This window comes from Lampetra planeri, chromosome 38 (genome assembly GCF_965212315.1).
Source record: "Lampetra planeri chromosome 38, kcLamPlan1.2.h2, whole genome shotgun sequence".
In the NCBI taxonomy this organism is placed as follows: domain Eukaryota; kingdom Metazoa; phylum Chordata; class Hyperoartia; order Petromyzontiformes; family Petromyzontidae; genus Lampetra; species Lampetra planeri.
In genome coordinates, this window is record NC_136144.1 from 1,718,765 (window position 1) to 1,740,546 (window position 21,782).

Here is a 21,782-nt window from a genome sequence, read left to right on the forward strand (position 1 = left end):
ACACAACCACTTCTGTATTAATCAATTTATTACTAATTCAACCTCAACTATGATATAGTATGCGAACTCTCAATCCCGGAACGTCAACACGGCATCAATACAGTATCATCAATGATTGTCTGATTTCACTTGACAACGGCACATGGATCCCGCGTAACGCGATGGTTGTTAGTGAGAGAGAGTCGTTAAAACATGCAAATACTATGCTAAGAAAACCTTAACGTTAATGAATGAAAGATACTTGAAAGATTATACGGCGATAAAAACACAATCAAGACAGTTATTATTCTTAAAGGCACCAATCTCAACAGATACATCGGCAGGTTATCTGACAACAGAATGGCTCGGAGTAAAGGCCTGCAACGGCGCTCCTTTTCTGAAGATCGTTATTTTATACAGAGTTTACTAATTGGGGACCAGATCACCTGTTAAGGATCTGATGGCCACCACTCCCCACGTGAGCGTTGCTCGGCGGAAGGAGGTGCCAAGAATCAATTCGTATTGATGGATCTGTTGGGAATTTATGCGATTAAGAGTACAGCCCACTAAATATTAAAGATAAAATTACGTATACTCTTATAAACGACGGATGGCCATCACTCGGTCTCGAGTGTTTTCTTCACAGCCACGGATGGCTTATGGGTTCGAGTGGGTTTGAGTGGTAAGAGTTGTCTTCAATAGTCAGTGTTCGGAGTCGGTTCTTTATGTCAAACAGACGCCTGGTGGTCGTGTGGTGAGGGGGCGGTGCGCGTCATACGTATTAGTCGCTCCTCTGTCGCGGTGAACTTGGTTCGGATGTCCGTCGATACGCTGTCGTAATTCGGAACCCGGTCGGTAGGTGGCGCCCACAGCTCGCTCGCAGCGTCGTCGCCAAACCGCGATTCTCGCGGCAGCAGGGAAACCGACTCGGCAGAGGTTGAGCTGTCAAGCGGGTCTTGCCCGCCTGCAGAGGAGATGGGGAGTCGCTTGAGTCGAGCCCCGAGAGCCGTTTGAACTCGGCTGAGTCCCAGAAGCTGAAGAGTCGAGCCGACCCGTTAGTCGCAGCTCGCCCTTGAGTCGACCCGCTCGGTCAACTCCTGAGCCGACCCACTGGTCGAGCTCGGCTGGTGAGTTGACCCTTCTGGTCGAACTCAAGATGAGTCGAGCCGACCCTCCCGGTCGAGCTCGCTCCTGAGTCGACCCGTTGGTCGCACTCGTGGTGAGTTGACTCTCCTGGTCGAACTGATTTCCAATGCTCAGAGTCCTTTCTTTTATGCCGAAAAATCCCTTTGGGTCCTGCCCACAAGGCGGGGTTTTCTTTTGATTTACTGTGTCAGGATCTGTCCGTGTGTAGGTGTGTTCATGTGTGTGTCCGTACGTCCGTGTGTCCTTGTGTGCATCACCCACGGTATTTTCCGTGGTCATATTCCCTCCATAAAATCCACGAGCAAACAATCAGGTGTTACAAATTGCCTCGAGGTCGTCTCTCTGTCTGGGTGCGATATTATCTCTTGTTTGGCCTACTTCATGAACCAAAACACAGACGTTACAAATCGTCTCACAGGCGTCTCTGTCCGTGTTGCACCACCTGGAGGGAGGGGCACACTCCCCCCGACCCTTGCTGACGCATGAAGAAATGATTAAAAGTTTTAACATTTGTCCCTTACCATTTCCCAGTTATGATTCTATTTAACCTAAGGTCTGTCATTTCCCATCGTGGTGCTTGACTCAAGTGGAGGTTTCCCCGAGCGTATACACTCTCATATCCCGCGCTGCGGGGATACAAAGACGGCCGGGATCTCCCTTTCTCTCCGATCCTGGATTTAACATCGCTCTTTTATTATGTATTTTATTTCGACCTGGTGGTGATTCATCCCGTTATGCTTCGGGTCGAGCCTACCCTGTTGTTAAATTCCGACTTTAACGTGACTTTAATAGCAATACAGAATAATTGAGCTTTTTGACTTAACTAGGCAAACACGAACTTCTGGTAACCCCCGCAGCCTCGCTGTTCAGCTGAGCCTGCAACCTTGAGAGTAACACAACACCCTATTCTCGTCTCACTGTGGTCATCCAACCTTCTTCTCTGGGAGGGTGATTAATTCCAGGACAAGGCCCCCTCACGTTCAGACGTGCAGTGGTTGTTAATCAGCCCCCTCTCCTGTGTACACAACCTTGAGCTGAGTTTATCTTGGCTCTTTCAGCTGCAGAGAACAAGGCGTGTTTCTCCTCTCTGTGTGCACGTGTTCCAATTAGCTCGAAATCCCTAACACACAATCAGTGATGACCCCCGGTCTTCTGTGGCCGTGATCCAGACAAAGGCGCCTCTGCTTCCTTTCATTGCATTCGAGTCGACACTGTTCCATTATTCTCCCATGTGCTGAGGTCATAGATGGTTGGGCTTTTTGCTTTAACTGTCTGGTTGACTCTCCCACTGTCTCTGCCCTTGCAGGTGACACGTGCCCGTTTATCAGGCCTTATCTATCCCTGAAGCAAGGTTGCAATTCTGCCATCTTAGCCCTCCTCCCGTTCATTACTACAACACCTGGTGTTTTGCAGTTTGCTGCGCTTTGGTGTGTTTTCATTCATTATATATCAATGATGGAAGAAGGCTAGAATACAACATTCCGCCCTTTTAAAAATGGCCAGTGGTCAAATGGCCACGGGTCATTTTTAAAAAAATGTATACCCTTCTTCCATCATGAACCATCAATTGTCCTCAAGTTTTGCTGCTATTTCCTTACAACGCGCGCGTACGTGTCACAACTTACATGGTTATATGTGACAAAAAAAAATTCTAAAGGAAGGTAAAACGATAAGGGAGGGAGAAATTATTCTATTGACTACGTGTTATAGGAGATATCGTTAAAAAGATAGTTTATACGGTTATTCTTGGGTGGCATCATCAGGCCTTGGCTCTATCCCTGCTAGCTTGGCAAGGTACGTTAGCAGGAGCGTGAGCAGGAGGGCTGCCATTCCCTGGAAAACATGTTACACATTATTGTAGTGTGATATGCCCCTTAGTTTAGTCCCCCCCCCCCTTTTCCTACCTTTATTCCTTATCTTGCTCCACCAGCACAGGGTACGGTTTGATTTGGTTGATGTGCACCCACTTGTATTGCTGCTCTCTTCCTGTCTTTGTGATTTTTAGCTGATATACTACTGGGGACATTTTGTCAACAACCTCGTGTGGTCCTGTCCAGGAAGGTAGGAATTTCCTGCACTTCTGTTTTCTTTTCTCGTAATTGAGGTACCACACCTGGTCTCCTAGCTGGTATTCTGCGTGGCTGGCTTTTTGGTCATAGTATGCTTTGCTCCCCTGAGCCTCTACTTGCAACTGGTCCCTGACCATAGCGAATGTGTTCTGTAGGTGACTATTGAGTCCCGTCAGGTATTCAGTTGGCGTCATTGCCGTCGGGGTCTCGTCCTCCGCTGGGACATATAACAGGTGTACTGGGAGGGTCATTAGCCTCCCTGTCATGATCTCGAAGGGTGTCCTGCCTGTAGCTCGGTTGGGTGTGGCTCGCATGGCCATCAAGACTAGGGGTAGTTTCGTATCCCAGTCGCGGCCCGTGGTAGACACATATTTCTTTAGGAGGCTCACGATGGTCCTGTTGGCTCTTTCCACCTGTCCTGAGGATTGTGGATGGTATGCGACATGTAATTGTCTTTTTACTCCCAACATCTTCCACACTTCTGTGATGACCTCGGCTGTGAAGTGGCTTCCTTTGTCTGAATCGATCGTTGACGGTAGGCCCCATCTACTGAATATTTGGTTGATCAGTAGGATAGCGGTCGTTTCCGCGGTGTTGTTGGGTGCTGGTAAACACTCTTTCCATTTAGAGAATGCACAGGTCACAGTTAGCATGTACTTGTTCCCTTTGGTTGATCGGTTGACAGGTCCTATCCAGTCGATTTGTAGGTTGGACCAAGGATAATCTGTTCCCCTCCTCTGTAGGGGTGCCCTATGCTGTGAGGTCGTTGGCTGGTACTTACAACACACGAGACAGTTGGACACATGTTTGTGTATGTCTTCCCCCATTTTTGGCCAGTAGGCCACCTGTCGCAGCATCTGTCCCGTATTCACCTCGCATCGGTGGCCGCTGCACGGTTCATTGTGGGCGTGTTGTAACATTATTTCCCGATATTGAGAGGGGACTACCCATCTAGGTCGACCGTCTTTTTCGTTTGTATATACCAGTAGCCTTTTCCGCATTGAGAACCTTTTGATTTGGCTATGCATGACCTCGAGCTCTTTGTTGTCATTCAAGTTGTCAGTAGTGATCGGTTTTCCTGCTGGATCTTGGATATGATCGGCGAGGGTCTTTAGTGTTTCGTCCTCTTGTTGCATTCTGATCAGGTCTTCGGAAGGCTGGGCACTGTTCAATTGGGCTCTGGTTCCAGCTTCTGCCGGGTTCTTCCCACTTCTTGTGACCAGTCTTATCACGGCGATGTCTTGGTTCGTCGACTCTTGTTGTCCGTCTCTGTCGGTTTGGTCTTCTAGCTTCCACGGGGTGCCTTCCAGGCTTCCCACTTTTGCTATGGCATCTGCTTGGTCGTTCCCAGTTTTCTCTTGACCAGGTATCTTGGAGTGCCCTTTGACTTTCTTCCAAAATATCTTCATATCCTTGTTCTGAACCATCTTATCTATGGCCTCGAATAGTTCTCGATGGTGAATTGGTCTATTCCTATGGTTCTTCATCCCGTTTTTTTTCCATATGGGTAGGTGGTGCAGGAAGCTGTGCTGTACGTAGTTGGAATCAGTGCACACCACCATGGTCCGTATTTGGTTATCGGATGCCATTTGGACAGCGATGTATACCCCGACCAACTCTGCATACTGGTTTGACTTTGGTCCCAGCTGAAATCCCTCTTGAATCCCTGTGAGTGGGCCAGTTTCCCAAATGACTCCTGACCCAGCGTGAAGCTTGTTCTCCTTCATCTTGGAGCATCCATCGATGTATACCACTGGTAGGTCGGCACATGTTTCCTTCCTGAAGGGCAAGTACCTGTTGTCCTCCGGAGGTATCTTTACGTCCTCTGCTTATACGCTGTCAAAGGTACAATCATGTAAATCGGCAAGACCTTGGGCCATTGGACTTTTCTTGTTTTTTGCGTATTTCACTGTGATTGGTAGGCCTTGGAGTGTCAGTGCCCAGCTGGCTATTCGGCTGCTGGTTACGCGGCCCTCTCGAATCTTCTTACTGTTGAGGTATGCCAAGGATTCATGATTCGTTTCCAGGATGATCTTCTCTCCGTTCAACAAGTTCCGAAAATGTTGTATGGCCCAGATGTTTCCAAATATCGCCTTCTCACACTCGGAGAACTTCATCTCCACTCCCCGGAGGGCTTTGCTGGCATAGGCAATAACTCGTTTCTCTGCTTCCTGTCTCTGGTACAGTACCGAGCTGATACTATGATCTGAGTATGCGGTCTCCAGGTAGTATTCTTTCCCTTTCTCTGGGTATGCTAGGCAGGATGCCTCTGTGATCTGTCGTTTTAATTCTTTTTCTGCGGCTTCCTGTTCCTGTCCCCACTCCCATGGTTCGTCTTTTTGCAGTAGTTTGACTAAGGGTCGAACGATTCCTGCGTAGTCGTCCACGAACTGTCGAAGGTAGTTGCAAATCCCTAAGAAGCTCCGAAGGGTCGTGACTGTGGTGGGCGATTTGAGTGCGAGGAGGGCTCCAAGTCTTTTGGTTTGGGGTAACATTCCCTCAGTGCCGACCTGGAGCCCGAGGTAATCCACCCTTTTGCGTGCCCACTGTCCTTTTTGTATTGAAATCTTTGCGCCTGCTTCCTTTAACTGCTCGAGGGTATGCTGGAGGCTCTCGAGGTGTCCTTCCCAGGAGGAGTCCTTGACCAGTATATCGTCGACATAGACGATGGTACCTCGCTCTTTTGCGTCGTCCATTGCCTTGTGTAGGAATATGTTAAAGTCCGCAGGTGAATTTGAGTATCCAAATGGACATCGTTTCCAAGTATACTGTATTCCATTGAATGTAAATGCCAACTTGTATTGATCCGCTTCTTTCACGGGCATGGTCCAGAAGCCATTTGATAGATCCATGGTGGTGAGAATTTTTGCGCCTTTTATTTGGTTGAGATTCTGGTCGATTTCTGCCATTGGCCATCGAGATAGGGGAACCGTTTTGTTGAGTTGCCTATAGTCGATGGTGAGTCGCCACTTGCCTGTGGGTTTCAATACAGGCCAAATCGGTGAGTTGTAGGTTGAGTTGCATTCTCGAATTATATTCTTCTTGAGTAGGTTCTCCAAGGTTTCTTGGATTGATTCGTAGGCAGCCAGTGGAATCTTGTATTGTTTCACATATACCGCTGGCGCTCCTTCCAGTGTGGGAATAGATACCACGTGTAGGTCGGTTTTGCCGCAATCATAGGGGTCTTCTGAGAACAGGGAGTGGTATTTGTGGAGCAGTTGACGAAGCTCATTTCGTTGAGTGTCGTTCTCGAGGGCGTCTGCTGCTTCAATTTGTTGTTCGATTTGTTCTTCTATTATGGAGACTCCTTGTCCTGGGTCTGGGTCCAAGGCCTTCGTGGTTTCGGGCGGCTCGGTTGAAAGTTCCTTTTGCGTTACTATCGGTTGAGTTGCCTTGGCTTCATCCGAGGGTAATACGCTCTTGCCCTTGTGTTTTCCTTCATCGGTTTGCAGTTCGTAGGTTTGGCCTCCAGGGGGCGGTATATACTCCATGAGGGGATGGTCATTTGGTGATACTGACTCTAAGTCGGCTTCCTTTCGGTCTTCTCTCAGTCTGTTAGTCATTAGCTGAGTGATTCGAATTCCTGCTGGGTCCTCGTCTTCGTTCCTGATTGTCGTTGATAGGACGTTGAGCTATTGTGTTATCACTTGGATTCCCGTGGAGTCTCTCATAACGTCTTCATCTTCTGAGTCCCTTTGTTGCTCCGGCATTGATTGTGCCCAAATTTGTCGGGATTCAAGGTTCATAATGGGTTTCAGGCGATTCATTAGTTTTATCCCAATGATCAGCTCTTTTCCGGGGTTCCGTACGACATATAGGGGATGGTTCATGTTGATTTTGTTGAACGTCAACTTCGTCATAACTTTGCCCAATGGTCGCATGTGGGTCCCTTCACATCCTGAGTAGGTAAGGTTACTTGGCATCATCTGTAGTGTTTCATTCTTCCTCTGGAGGGCAGTCTGGAGTTCGTCAAATAATTCTCTGGATATCATGGATATTTCTGCTCCAGTATCACAAAGGCCCTGGCTGGTCAGGGTGTCTTGCAGTATTACTTCCACGTGGACTCGTCCGACTGGTCCTACGGGAATCAATTCCCCCAGATGGTACCCTTTTCCCTCTGGTACCACTTCGGTGATTGCTTCGGGGCTTCTTGTCTTCCCTACGTTCACTTGGGCTACCTTTGCGCTGGGTGTGTCCTCCTCCTGTGTGGGTATAGTTGGTGTTCTTCCCTTCGCTATTTGCATGGGAGTCTTCATACTCCCTAGGAGCTCTTTTTCCATCCTAATGTGGTGAGCATATCGATTCCTGTTAGCTAACGGTGGTCTATGCTCTATTGTTAGTGGAGGCGGCAGTAGGGGACGATATGGTGACTGGTTTGGTGGGCGTCGGCCTCCGCGGGGTAGGTATGGCCCGTCACTCGCTTTTCCTCCTCCATAATTCCAGCCTCCGCCCTCTTCTGCATTCCATGGTGGTGGCGGCTGTGAGTGCCAGGTTCTCCTGGCCTCGTTCCTCCCCCCACGTGGAACGCTATTCAGCGTGTTGTGGACGGGTGTTGATTCTATTGGGTTAGGCGCCCTCTCCTGGGGGAATTCATGTCCACCCCGTGTGGCGCTAATATTATTCCTTGGAGATTCGCTTCCCTCCAGATCGAGGCATTCTTTATCTCTGGTGACGATGTGGGTTTTGGCTATGCTAGTGGTTTTCCGTCCGTTCACCCAGGCCGTGTGGGCCTTGCTTTCAATCTGGCGTAGGGAGGCAGTCTCGGGGTCCAACATCATTCCTACTATTCTCACTATTTCAGGTCTCAATGATTGAAAGAACATCACTTTTAAAACTGTCTTATCTCCCTGGGCATTGTCCCCGTCCCCTGCGTAATATGCTTTCTTAAGGCGTAGGAGATAATCTCGTGGGTCTTCATCTACACGCTGGGTCATCAACTTTGCCGCGTTCAATCCTTCGGATAGTGTGGAGTATTCCCCAAATCTCTTAACTACTGCTCGGCTCAATTGTTTAAAGTCACTCTTCACCCTATTTGGCAGGGAGGCTACCCATGGTCTGGCGGGTTCATGTAGGCTCCTTGATAATAAACATGCCTTTTCTGCTGATTTACCCAGACCCCGGATCTTAGCCTCCTGTTCTACTGTAGCTATGTAAGTGTGTATGTCCCTGTTCTTGTTATGTGGATCGAAGTAGGGAATTCTCACGAGTGCTTTGTCCATTAGTTTTAGTGTCTTACTGTTAAAAGTGTGTTGTTCGTCATCAGTGGTGTCGGTTCCTGAGGAGTGCTCCCTTGAGCTACCCTTGTCTCTACTATCACTGTTGTCATGTTTCCCATGTCTGTGTCGTGATCTCCCTCTGTCCGAGGATTCGTATCTGTCCCGTTGCTTGTGTCTCTTGTTTTCCTTACGTGGGTCTTGTGATTCGTGCTTGTGGGTTGGTGTGCGTGGTCTCCTTGAGCGGTGTCTATGTGGTGAGTGTTTTTGTCCTTGACCTTCATGCTGCCTACTACGTGTGTGGTGCCTGCTAGGTGAGGTGTTGTATTTATGTTTGTCTCGTGCTTCATGGTTATCGGGATTTCTGTCTCTTTCATCTGTGGTGCGGGTGATTTTGCGTGGGTGATATTTACGTGTCATGCGTCCCTCTGGTGAACTCTCTCTGTTACCCTTGTCGCGTTGATAATGTTTACGTGAGGTGCGTCTCTCTGGTGAGCTGTGTCTGTTACCCATGTCGCGTTGATAATGTTTACGTGAGGTGCGTCTCTCTGGTGAGCTGTGTCTGTTACCCATGTCGCGTTGATAATGTTTACGTGAGGTGCGTCTCTCTGGTGAGCTGTGTCTGTTACCCATGTCGCGTTGATAATGTTTACGTGAGGTGCGTCTCTCTGGTGAGCTGTGTCTGTTATCCGTGTCGTGTTGGTCATCGTCAGAGGAGTCAGTGTCAGATGAGCCGTCACCACCACGGTGGCTCTGCTTAACATAACTTTTGTAGTGCCTTTTGCACCTGTAACGTGGGTCAACTTGGCTCGGTGATTTCTGCTTATCCCATGGCTCATGCTTGTGTGATGTGCGTCTCTCTGGTGAGCTCCTGTTACCCGTGTCGTGTTGGTCGTGTTTGTGCGAGGTGCGTCTGCCTGGTGTGCTGTTTAGGTCATGTTTCCCGTCTTGCACCAGCTCCGCCCTTTTCCGCCCTATCATTACAGTGTATCCTGATGACTTAGGGTTAATTATTTGTCTCTCTCTAACGTTGGGGTGGTCGGCCTCATGTTTTCCCGTTTGTATTATTATTTCCTCTTCTCTCTCCTCGATTTGCGAGGGTGTTACTTCATCAAAATTGCTTTGCACAGTAGCCATACTCATTGTGGGATCTGGCCCTGGGCTACGTCCACGTGGCTCGGAGTGTGGTAAATTGTTACTCCCGTATGTGTTCTGTGTATCAGCGTCTGGGTGTTTCACTGGTGCATTTAGTGCGGATTCTTTCTCTCTCACGAGGGCGTGCAGATTCTTTACCTGCTCCATTAAGGACAGTTTCTCTTGTCTTTCCCTTTCAAATTTTTCCTCATTCCATAATCTTTCTCTGTCTGTCTGTGCGAGGAGATACGAGTCTACCCTCGCTATTTCTGCAATTTTTACGTCACGTTTGGCTTTGCCACATTTCATCACGTCCTTAAGTAGTTTCCTTCTATGGGCCTTTACATCTTCTGTATGGCACCCCTCCCATATATCTCTCTGCTCCGTCTGCTGGCTAGCAGTCCGTCCAGTACGTTTTAACACAAATTCCCGATATTGTTTTTCCATAGATTCCATCTCCTCCTCAGAGGTCCACTCTGTATCAGTGTTATGCGTTGGTGTGTCAACCTCAGAATGCTGTGAATCCTGTGCCATCTCTATTACGTAGTGTGGTTAATAGACTTAAGAGTGTATCTTAATTCTAACATCTCATGTGCGGCGTGAGTTACTCTAGAATTCCCCTTCAGAGCACTTATAAACAATTGTATCACAGGATGCGTCAGTTCAACTCGAGCAAATAATTTCAGCCCAGCTGTCTTTGTTATACTCTGCTACTCTGGTATTTCCCCTCAGAGCGCGTGTATACCCCCGTTTATAATCACAAGGCAACGTTAGTTCACACCACTTTGATTAACACAACAGTGATTCGTTCCTGAATTCATGCACAAACTGTCTGCGAGAAATCCCGGACCCGAGCCCCCATTATGTTGTATATGTTGGGTATGAAAATTTTGATGTGTTGTATGCGTGCGTGGGTGAAATTATTATGTTGTATATGTGGGTTATGAATATTCAGTGAAAATAATAATAATCAAATGAAATTTGGCCAAATGTGTAATTATCCGGAAATGTATTAATTATGTAATTATGCACATTTAATTATGCCAATTCGAGAGGTAATTGTAGTAATTATGCGAGTGGGAGTAATTATGATAATGCCAGTCGTTATGATAACCAGACCCCGCCTCGGTGACGAGGGTGGGTTATCGATCGGAATAAGGCAATTAATCTTATGCAGTTATGCAGGTGTGGTGTAAGTATGCAAGATTAACTTAGATTAACTCGGCATCGTTGTCTAGGTTCGTCTCATTCTCGCTTATCTTTAGGTCCCCGGTTCGCCCCGTTATCGCTTTAACATTTACTGAGTATGTGTTAGTGTGTTTATTAAGGTCACCAAGTTCAGATCTCAACACAGAAGCAGATCTTATGCATAGACTTCAGGAAAGAATCACACAACCACTTCTGTATTAATCAATTTATTACTAATTCAACCTCAACTATGATATAGTATGCGAACTCTCAATCCCGGAACGTCAACACGGCATCAATACAGTATCATCAATGATTGTCTGATTTCACTTGACAACGGCACATGGATCCCGCGTAACGCGATGGTTGTTAGTGAGAGAGAGTCGTTAAAACATGCAAATACTATGCTAAGAAAACCTTAACGTTAATGAATGAAAGATACTTGAAAGATTATACGGCGATAAAAACACAATCAAGACAGTTATTATTCTTAAAGGCACCAATCTCAACAGATACATCGGCAGGTTATCTGACAACAGAATGGCTCGGAGTAAAGGCCTGCAACGGCGCTCCTTTTCCGAAGATCGTTATCTTATACAGAGTTTACTAATTGGGGACCAGATCACCTGTTAAGGATCTGATGGCCACCACTCCCCACGTGAGCGTTGCTCGGCGGAAGGAGGTGCCAAGAATCAATTCGTATTGATGGATCTGTTGGGAATTTATGCGATTAAGAGTACAGCCCACTAAATATTAAAGATAAAATTACGTATACTCTTATAAACGACGGATGGCCATCACTCGGTCTCGAGTGTTTTCTTCACAGCCACGGATGGCTTATGGGTTCGAGTGGGTTTGAGTGGTAAGAGTTGTCTTCAATAGTCAGTGTTCGGAGTCGGTTCTTTATGTCAAACAGACGCCTGGTGGTCGTGTGGTGAGGGGGCGGTGCGCGTCATACGTATTAGTCGCTCCTCTGTCGCGGTGAACTTGGTTCGGATGTCCGTCGATACGCTGTCGTAATTCGGAACCCGGTCGGTAGGTGGCGCCCACAGCTCGCTCGCAGCGTCGTCGCCAAACCGCGATTCTCGCGGCAGCAGGGAAACCGACTCGGCAGAGGTTGAGCTGTCAAGCGGGTCTTGCCCGCCTGCAGAGGAGATGGGGAGCCGCTTGAGTCGAGCCCCGAGAGCCGTTTGAACTCGGCTGAGTCCCAGAAGCTGAAGAGTCGAGCCGACCCGTTAGTCGCAGCTCGCCCTTGAGTCGACCCGCTCGGTCAACTCCTGAGCCGACCCACTGGTCGAGCTCGGCTGGTGAGTTGACCCTTCTGGTCGAACTCAAGATGAGTCGAGCCGACCCTCCCGGTCGAGCTCGCTCCTGAGTCGACCCGTTGGTCGCACTCGTGGTGAGTTGACTCTCCTGGTCGAACTGATTTCCAATGCTCAGAGTCCTTTCTTTTATGCCGAAAAATCCCTTTGGGTCCTGCCCACAAGGCGGAGTTTTCTTTTGATTTACTGTGTCAGGATCTGTCCGTGTGTAGGTGTGTTCATGTGTGTGTCCGTACGTCCGTGTGTCCTTGTGTGCATCACCCACGGTATTTTCCGTGGTCATATTCCCTCCATAAAATCCACGAGCAAACAATCAGGTGTTACAAATTGCCTCGAGGTCGTCTCTCTGTCTGGGTGCGATATTATCTCTTGTTTGGCCTTCTTCATGAACCAAAACACAGACGTTACAAATCGTCTCACAGGCGTCTCTGTCCGTGTTGCACCACCTGGAGGGAGGGGCACACTCCCCCCGACCCTTGCTGACGCATGAAGAAATGATTAAAAGTTTTAACATTTGTCCCTTACCATTTCCCAGTTATGATTCTATTTAACCTAAGGTCTGTCATTTCCCATCGTGGTGCTTGACTCAAGTGGAGGTTTCCCCGAGCGTATACACTCTCATATCCCGCGCTGCGGGGATACAAAGACGGCCGGGATCTCTCTTTCTCTCCGACCCTGGATTTAACATCGCTCTTTTATTATGTATTTTATTTCGACCTGGTGGTGATTCATCCCGTTATGCTTCGGGTCGAGCCTACCCTGTTGTTAAATTCCGACTTTAACGTGACTTTAATAGCAATACAGAATAATTGAGCTTTTTGACTTAACTAGGCAAACACGAACTTCTGGTAACCCCCGCAGCCTCGCTGTTCAGCTGAGCCTGCAACCTTGAGAGTAACACAACACCCTATTCTCGTCTCACTGTGGTCATCCAACCTTCTTCTCTGGGAGGGTGATTAATTCCAGGACAAGGCCCCCTCACGTTCAGACGTGCAGTGGTTGTTAATCAGCCCCCTCTCCTGTGTACACAACCTTGAGCTGAGTTTATCTTGGCTCTTTCAGTTGCAGAGAACAAGGCGTGTTTCTCCTCTCTGTGTGCACGTGTTCCAATGAGCTCGAAATCCCTAACACACAATCAGTGATGACCCCCGGCCTTCTGTGGCCGTGATCCAGACAAAGGCGCCTCTGCTTCCTTTCATTGCATTCGAGTCGACACTGTTCCATTATTCTCCCATGTGCTGAGGTCATAGATGGTTGGGCTTTTTGCTTTAACTGTCTGGCTGACTCTCCCACTGTCTCTGCCCTTGCAGGTGACACGTGCCCGTTTATCAGGCCTTATCTATCCCTGAAGCAAGGTTGCAATTCTGCCATCTTAGCCCTCCTCCCGTTCATTACTACAACACCTGGTGTTTTGCAGTTTGCTGCGCTTTGGTGTGTTTTCATTCATTATATATCAATGATGGAAGAAGGCTAGAATACAACACCTCACCACCCACACTCACTACACTCACCACCCACACTCACCACACGACACTCACCACCCACACTCACCACACTCACTCACTCACCACCCACAATCACCACCCACACTCACCACCCACACTCACCACCCACACTCACCAGCCACACTCACCACCCACACTCACCAGCCACACTCACCAGCCACACTCACCATACACACCACTCACACTAACCTCCCACACTCACCACCCACACTCACCACACTCACCACCCACACTCACCACCCACACTCACCAGCCACACTCACCAGCCACACTCACCACTCACACACACCACCCACACTCACCATCCACACTCACCACTCACACTCACCACCCACACTCACCACACTCACTCACCACCTACCCTCACCACCCACACTCACTACACTCACCACCCACACTCACCACACCACACTCACCACCCACACTCACCACACTCACTCACTCACCATCCACAATCACCACCCACACTCACCACACTCACCACCCACACTCACCACCCACACTCACCACCCACACCCACCACCCACACTCACCACACTCACTCACCAGCCACACTCACCACACCACTCTCATCACCCACACTCACCACACTCCCCACCCACACTCACCACCCACACTCACCACCCACACTCACCAACTACACTCACCACCCACACTCACCACCCACACACACCATCCACACTCACCACACTCACCACCCACACTCACCACCCACACTCACCACTCACACTCACCACACTCACCACCCACACTCACCACCCACACTCACCACCCACACTCACCACCCACACCCACCACCCACACTCACCACACCTCACTCACCACCCACACTCACCACCCACACTCACCACACCACACTCACCACACTCACCACCCACACTCACCACCCACACACACCATCCACACTCATCACACTCACCACCCACACTCACCACCCACACTCACCACTCACACTCACCACACTCACCACCCACACTCACCACCCACACTCACCACCCACACTCACCACCGACACTCACCACCCACACCCACCACCCACACTCACCACACCTCACTCACCACCCACACTCACCACCCACACTCACCACACCACACTCACCACACTCATCACCCACACTCACCACCCACACTCACCACACCTCACTCACCACTCACACTCACCACACTCACTCACCAGCCACACTCACCACACCACACTCATCACCCACACTCACCACCCACACTCACCACACTCACTCACCACCTACCCTCACCACCCACACTCACTACACTCACCACCCACACTCACCACACCACACTCACCACCCACACTCACCACACTCACTCACTCACCACCCACAATCACCACCCACACTCACCACACTCACCACCCACACTCACCACCCACACTCACCACCCACACTCACCACCCACACTCACCACCCACACCCACCACCCACACTCACCACACTCACTCACCAGCCACACTCACCACACCACTCTCATCACCCACACTCACCACCCACACTTACCACACTCACTCACCACCTACCCTCACCACCCACACTCACTACACTCACCACCCACACTCACCACGCCACACTCACCACCCACACTCACCACCCACACTCACCACCCACACTCACCAGCCACACTCACCACCCACACTCACCAGCCACACTCACCAGCCACACTCACCATACACACCACTCACACTAACCTCCCACACTCACCACCCACACTCACCACACTCACCACCCACACTCACCAGCCACACTCACCAGCCACACTCACCACTCACACACACCACCCACACTCACCATCCACACTCACCACTCACACTCACCACCCACACTCACCACCCACACTCACCACCCACACCACCCACACCACCCACACTCACCACCCACACCCACCACCCACACTCACCACACCTCACTCACCACCCACACTCACCACCCACACTCACCACACCACACTCACCACACTCACCACCCACACTCACCACCCACAATCACCACACCTCACTCACCACCCACACTCACCACACTCACTCACCAGCCACACTCACCACACCACACTCATCACCCACACTCACCACCCACACTCACCACACTCACTCACCACCTACCCTCACCACCCACACTCACTACACTCACCACCCACACTCACCACACCACACTCACCACCCACACTCACCACACTCACTCACCACCCACACTCACCACCCACACTCACCACCAACACTCACCACCCACACTCACCAAACTCACCACCCACACTCACCACCCACACTCACCACCCACACTCACCAGCCACACTCACCACCCACACTCACCAGCCACACTCACCAGCCACACTCACCACACACACCACTCACACTCACCACCCACACTCACCACCCACACTCACCACACTCACCACCCACACTCTCCACCCACACTCACCAGCCACACTCACCAGCCACACTCACCAGCCACACTCACCACCCACACTCAACACCCACACTCACCAAACTCACCACCCACACTCACCACCCACACTCACCACCCACACTCACCAGCCACACTCACCACCCACACTCACCAGCCACACTCACCAGCCACACTCACCACACACACCACTCACACTCACCACCCACACTCACCACACTCACCACCCACACTCTCCACCCACACTCACCAGCCACACACACCACCCACACTCACCACCCACACTCACCACACTCACCACCCACACTCACCAGCCACACTCACCAGCCACACTCACCACACACACCACTCACACTCACCACCCACACTCACCACCCACACTCACCACACTCACCACCCACACTCTCCAGCCACAATCACCAGCCACACTCACCACCCACACACACCACCCACACTCACCACCCACACTCACCACACTCACCACCCACACTGACCAGCCACACTCACCACACAATGGACTAGAGCCTGCCTAGCCACGTGCACGTGTGAAGAGTTAGGATAGAGATAAGAAAAAGTTATAATGTAATAATGTGTACATATATATCTAGACCATTGTTTGTTTATCGATTGTTGTTGTTAATAAATAAGAGAATTTAACAGAACGTTGCAATTGTGTTTGTTGTGGCGAGTTGCTGCGGCCTGGGGTCTCAGGTGACTTGGGTCCAGATGTTGACTACCTTGCCTGGTACACAGGAGGTCTTGGGTTCAATTCCGACCCTGATGAGATGTTAACTACCTCGTCTGGTACACAGGAGGTCGTGGGTTCAATTCCAACCCTGACGATGCCTGATGCTGCTGCTGTGTATTTGGAGTCTGCCCATCCCCGTGTCTCATCAGCAGAAGCAAGAGACAAGCTCTGCTTGAACCAATGATGGTGAACTGCCCAGATGTTTGTCGTCAGATGCACCTAGCCTGGCACAGCAGTCAACCCATGGCACCTGCTGGGTCTGTCCCTTGACCGCCTCCTGTACCTAGCCTGGCACAGCAGTCAACCCATGGCACCTGCTGGGTCTGTCCCGTGGCCTCCTTCTACACCTAGCCTGGCACAGCAGTCAACCCATGGCACCTGCTGGGTCTGTCCCGTAGCCTCCTTCTGCACCTAGCCTGGCACAGCAGTCAACCCATGCCCACCCGAGGGCCCCCTGGACCCCCGGCCCCCACTGGGATCCGGTCACGTGTCCAGCACCGGCCTTGACGTTATTCCCGCCTCCAGCCGGGATGACGTCATGTGTGTGTCGACCCACATGGTAGTAACGCTCCCGGCACAGTGACGTCATACGAGTTCTAACTTAGCAATCTTTGAAATACGTAATCAACCGGGCTATGCGTTAATTGTGTGTTGACCGACTCTCTGTGTTGCATTACATTACATTTCGATATTTTACTAGGTTATTTAATTTTAGTGTGTCTTTCTCCTAATTTTCAAGCTTGCGTACCGTACCACGTCGTTGTCCACTCATTGACATGCTAATTTTTTCTCTGCCCCCTCCCTCTCTCCGCCCCCGCCCCCTCTCTATATTTAAGGCCCCGTCTGTCTGCTTATACGTCTGTCTATAGTTTTTTGGTTAGATTTTTGTTGCTATTTCTTTTATACCTGATGATGATTGCTTGTGTTGCAATCGAAACGTCGTAGTATGCTATTATTTAATTTATTATTTTATCTTTATACGTGACTTTACAGAAAACCAAAGAATAATTCCTGCAGTCATGAAAGCTCCAAAATTAAGATTGAACCACTTCTCCAGGGAAGTTTTAAGCTTACCTTTTTTCTCTCTCTCTGGTTTTTGTTTTCTCTCTCTGCCTGTGTCCTCTCTTTGGAATTGTCACACTTAAATTCTAACTTAGCAATCTTTGAAATACGTAATCAACCGGGCTATGCGTTAATTGTGTGTTGACCGACTCTCTGTGTTTCATTACATTACATTTCGATATTTTACTAGGTTATTTAATTTTAGTGTGTCTTTCTCCTAATTTTCAAGCTTGCGTACCGTACCACGTCGTTGTCCACTCATTGACATGCTAATTTTTTATCTGCCCCCTCCCTCTCTCCGCCCCCGCCCCCTCTCTATATTTAAGGCCCGTCACAGAGACGACCTCTCTCTTTGTGCCGATACGTGTTCTCTCTCTGTGTATCTTTATGATATCTGTCTGGTTATACGTCTGTCTATAGTTTTTTGGTTAGATTTTTGTTGCTATTTCTTTTATACCTGATGATGATTGCTTGTGTTGCAATCGAAACGTCGTAGTATGCTATTATTTAATTTATTATTTTATCCTTATACGTGACTTTACCGAAAGAACAAAATAATAATTCCTGCAGTCATGAAAGCTCCAAAATTAAGATTGAACCACTTCTACGGGGAAGTTTTAAGCTTACCTTTTCTTTCTCTCTGGTTTTTGTTTTCTCTCTCTGCCTGTGACCTCTCTTTGGAATTTTCACACTTAAATTCTAACTTAGCAATCTTAGCAATCCGAAAGAACCAAAGAATAATTCCTGCAGTCACGAAAGTTCCAAAATTAAGACGTGTTTAGAGTATTTGGCTACTATAAATGTCCACGTAATAAGTCAATTTGTTGAGCTGTAATTGTGTGGCCGCTTCTGAAAGAGAGCTGTATAGCTCAGTGGGCCTTGCCTGGTAAAAGTAAAAAAAAACTTGTTAAATACTTACAATTGTTTATATCTGATATAAATGCACCCGTGGCACCATTCACAAGGTGGCTTTAATGATGTGGAGATCTTTGCCCGGCATTTTCAGGTGGGATCCGGAGCAGTGGATGAGCCCTGACAAGGGAATGGCCCACCCGTAGATTCGCTCCATGAAGAACTTTTAGGGGCTCGGGACCGTGGCGCCAAGAAGACCAACTATTAGACCATGAAGGCACCGAAGGGGGCGGATGGGGGGTGTCATCATTTAATAATATTTTTTAATTGCTATTAATTTTAATAATCATTTGATCTCGTAATGGGTATGGGCTGTTGGGAACCACAGACAGGGGAATACAGTGTGGCGAGAAAATGTTGACTTTACTTGTTCCACGTGCATGGGGTCGAGTGTAGCCTACTCGCACTTGTGGGGTTTCTCCGGGAGCTTCGGTTTTCCCCCACACGTAACGCTCGCTATCTGGTTGATAACAACTTATCAATAGCGTCACAGAGCTTGGTCAATCGTTGGTGCCAGCTCACCGCGTGACTTCCTTCCTGCATGTCTGTGGTTCCTCGCACCGCTTGAGTTGTTCTTGTGTGCGCTATATAGCTTTAAATAATAACTACAATTATTCGCCAGGTGGTGGTGTCGCAAGCCTGTGATCCAGCACTCTAGAAGGCAGCAAGGGTTGGTGGATGACACATTAAATGTTGTGAAACCCCCTTCCCGTGGATGTTGAGGTACCTTCTCCTGGCCAGCAGAATAGCAAGTGGGATCATCGCCATCGTCACCTGTACGGTTTAAAATGCTGCCCCTTCCACTTGTGTCAGCACTCGTCATTCATTGATTGAAAACATCTTACAATAAAAACCAAATTCAGGACCTTACTATGACTCAGCGTGGCTTTCCTGGAGTAAGTCTATTTTATTATTATAAAGAATTACAGGGGCTGTATGATGATACGACTAGAGAGCTGGCTTGCACTGCGGGGAGCTTAATATTCAACTTGGATTCTGCACCCCTCAATGCCCTTTTTAAGGTCAATTTGTGCACTTAAGACTCGCACAAACAACCATGCTCAGAGAACCATAAATTCCCACTCAGTCCCAGACCCAGAAACCCATACACTCCAACAGAGACCCATACATTCCTTCAGACACTCATAAACTCATACGGCGACCCCATATACTGACACAGGGACCCATACACTCACAGAGACCCACAAACTCAGAAATCCATAGACTCGCACAGAGGTCAATATAATTTAAATCTGAATATTTATTTACACTGGATGAATCCGATGAGCTACAAAGATCTGTTTTCACAGCCGTCCAATCGGGCAGGTCAGAACATAACAAAAATACAAAAACACGACAAAAGAGGCAAACAAACTGTTCAAAAATATACAAATTAAACTGAACTCATTTAATCTTGATTTGAAGCTTTCGTGACTGCAGGAATCCATATTCTTTGGTTCTTTCGGTAACGTCACGTAGGTATAAAATAAAACAAATCACGACACTTCGATTGCAACACAAGCGATCTTTATCAGGTGGGACAACCACAGCAAGAAAATGCTGAAGTCGGCAGGAGAGCTGCCGTGGCAAGAGGTTATGTAGGTAAGAGAGGGGGGAGGAGGCAAGGGGAGAGAGAGAGGGGAGGGTATGGGGTAGGGGGGGGGGCGTGAGCGCTCGGTGAAGAAGAAATGAGGCTGAGGGGGGGGGGACGTGGGCGGGGCTAGCAGTAAACCGGCAGGTAATGATGGAAACAACAACAAGTTAAGGCATTACCTGGTTGATAACATCCTTCAAATGATTTTTCAATTTGTATCCATCTTCTCGGTTTAAGTTTTGTCTGTTTTTATTTCTGGACGGCTTTATGAACAAACCTTTTGATAGTAGCCCGAAGGTTTGCAGAGTACCTTGGTCTCGGAAAAACAATATCATGCGGGCTCACAGCGTTATAACAATGGTCAGCTACGACAAAGGTATTGGTTCTGCCATGTTTCAGATCTGCCTTGTGTTCGCGAACACGTTCCGAGACATGTCGTTTCATTTTCCCAGTAACGGCTACAGCAGGTACAACTCAGTGTAGACTCCAGGGTATTGCATGTCAGGAATGACCTCATTCACAGATTAGATTAGATCACGGATTTTGTGTACTGTATTGAATCGGACCAGGATCTTGTGTTTGTTTAAGATTTTGTAAATGTTTTTGGTACACCCGCTATGTATGGTAAAGTGATGGTTTTGATTGGATTCTCAGGAAATTGATTCTCCATGGTTGGAGAAACAGCTTTGCGAATAATGCGGACCAAGTACCTATTCATCTTGAGGGCTTGGTGTAATTCTGTTCCAGTTCACTGGCTAGGTAATGTTGGTCAGAGATGCAGTGGGCCCTATGGTGTAGTGTTTTATGAGGGACTCCTTATGTGCCAGACGGTGGTGGGAATCACGTTTTAGATAGGAATCTGTGTGGGCGGCTGTCCTGTGGATAGTGTCCCAACGAGCCGTCAGGTCTCTTCTCAAACAGAACATCCAGGAATGGTAGCTTACCATCCTTCGTCACTTCCATGGTGAATTTGATGGATGGGTATATGGAATTGATGTGGTTGAGAAATGAATTCAATGCTGGCAGGCCATGTGGCCAAATGACGAAAGTGTCATCTACATATATCTTCCACAAGGAAGGACGTAGGGTGGATGTCTAGATGGCATCTGTTTCAAATTTCTCCATTAAAACATTCGGTATCACTGGCGATAAGGGGGGACACCCATAGAGGTACCTTCATTTTCTTTGTAGAAAGTACCATTCCAGGTGAAGTAAGTGTTGGTAAGGCAGTGCCTAACCAAAGTTGATATATCAGGATTCAGTCCATGTTGGACCAAGTCTTGAATTATTGCTAAGGTGTCAGGTACAGGAATCTTGGTAAACAGAGAGCCTATATCAAAGCTGAAAAGCAAATCATCTGGAGGCAGTGAGATGCCCTTGATTAGAGAGATCAAGTCAGCTGAGTTATGTACTGCTGAGGAAGCCTTACCCGTGAATGGAAGCAAGGTCTCAGACAGAAATCGGGCCAAAGTGGAGTACCTTCTTTATGGATGTTTGAA

The 21,782-nt window shown here is 48.7% G+C and overlaps 1 protein-coding gene across 1 annotated transcript; it reads right to left on the bottom strand.

Annotated features, from left to right (window-relative positions):
* Nucleotides 1-10: 10 nt before the first annotated feature.
* LOC144731191 (uncharacterized) lies at nt 11-12,690 on the bottom strand. The gene has a single exon (XM_078612163.1). The coding sequence runs from the start codon at nt 10,073-10,075 to the stop codon at nt 6,827-6,829; it is 3,249 nt and encodes a 1,082-aa protein (XP_078468289.1). The 5' UTR covers nt 10,076-12,690; the 3' UTR covers nt 11-6,826.
* Between the last annotated feature and the right edge of the window lie 9,092 nt (nt 12,691-21,782).

What these genes read in the sequence shown, in the direction of transcription:
- LOC144731191 (XM_078612163.1), bottom strand. Translation starts at nt 10,075, where the DNA reads ATGGCACAGGATTCACAGCATTCTGAGGTTGACACACCAACGCATAAC.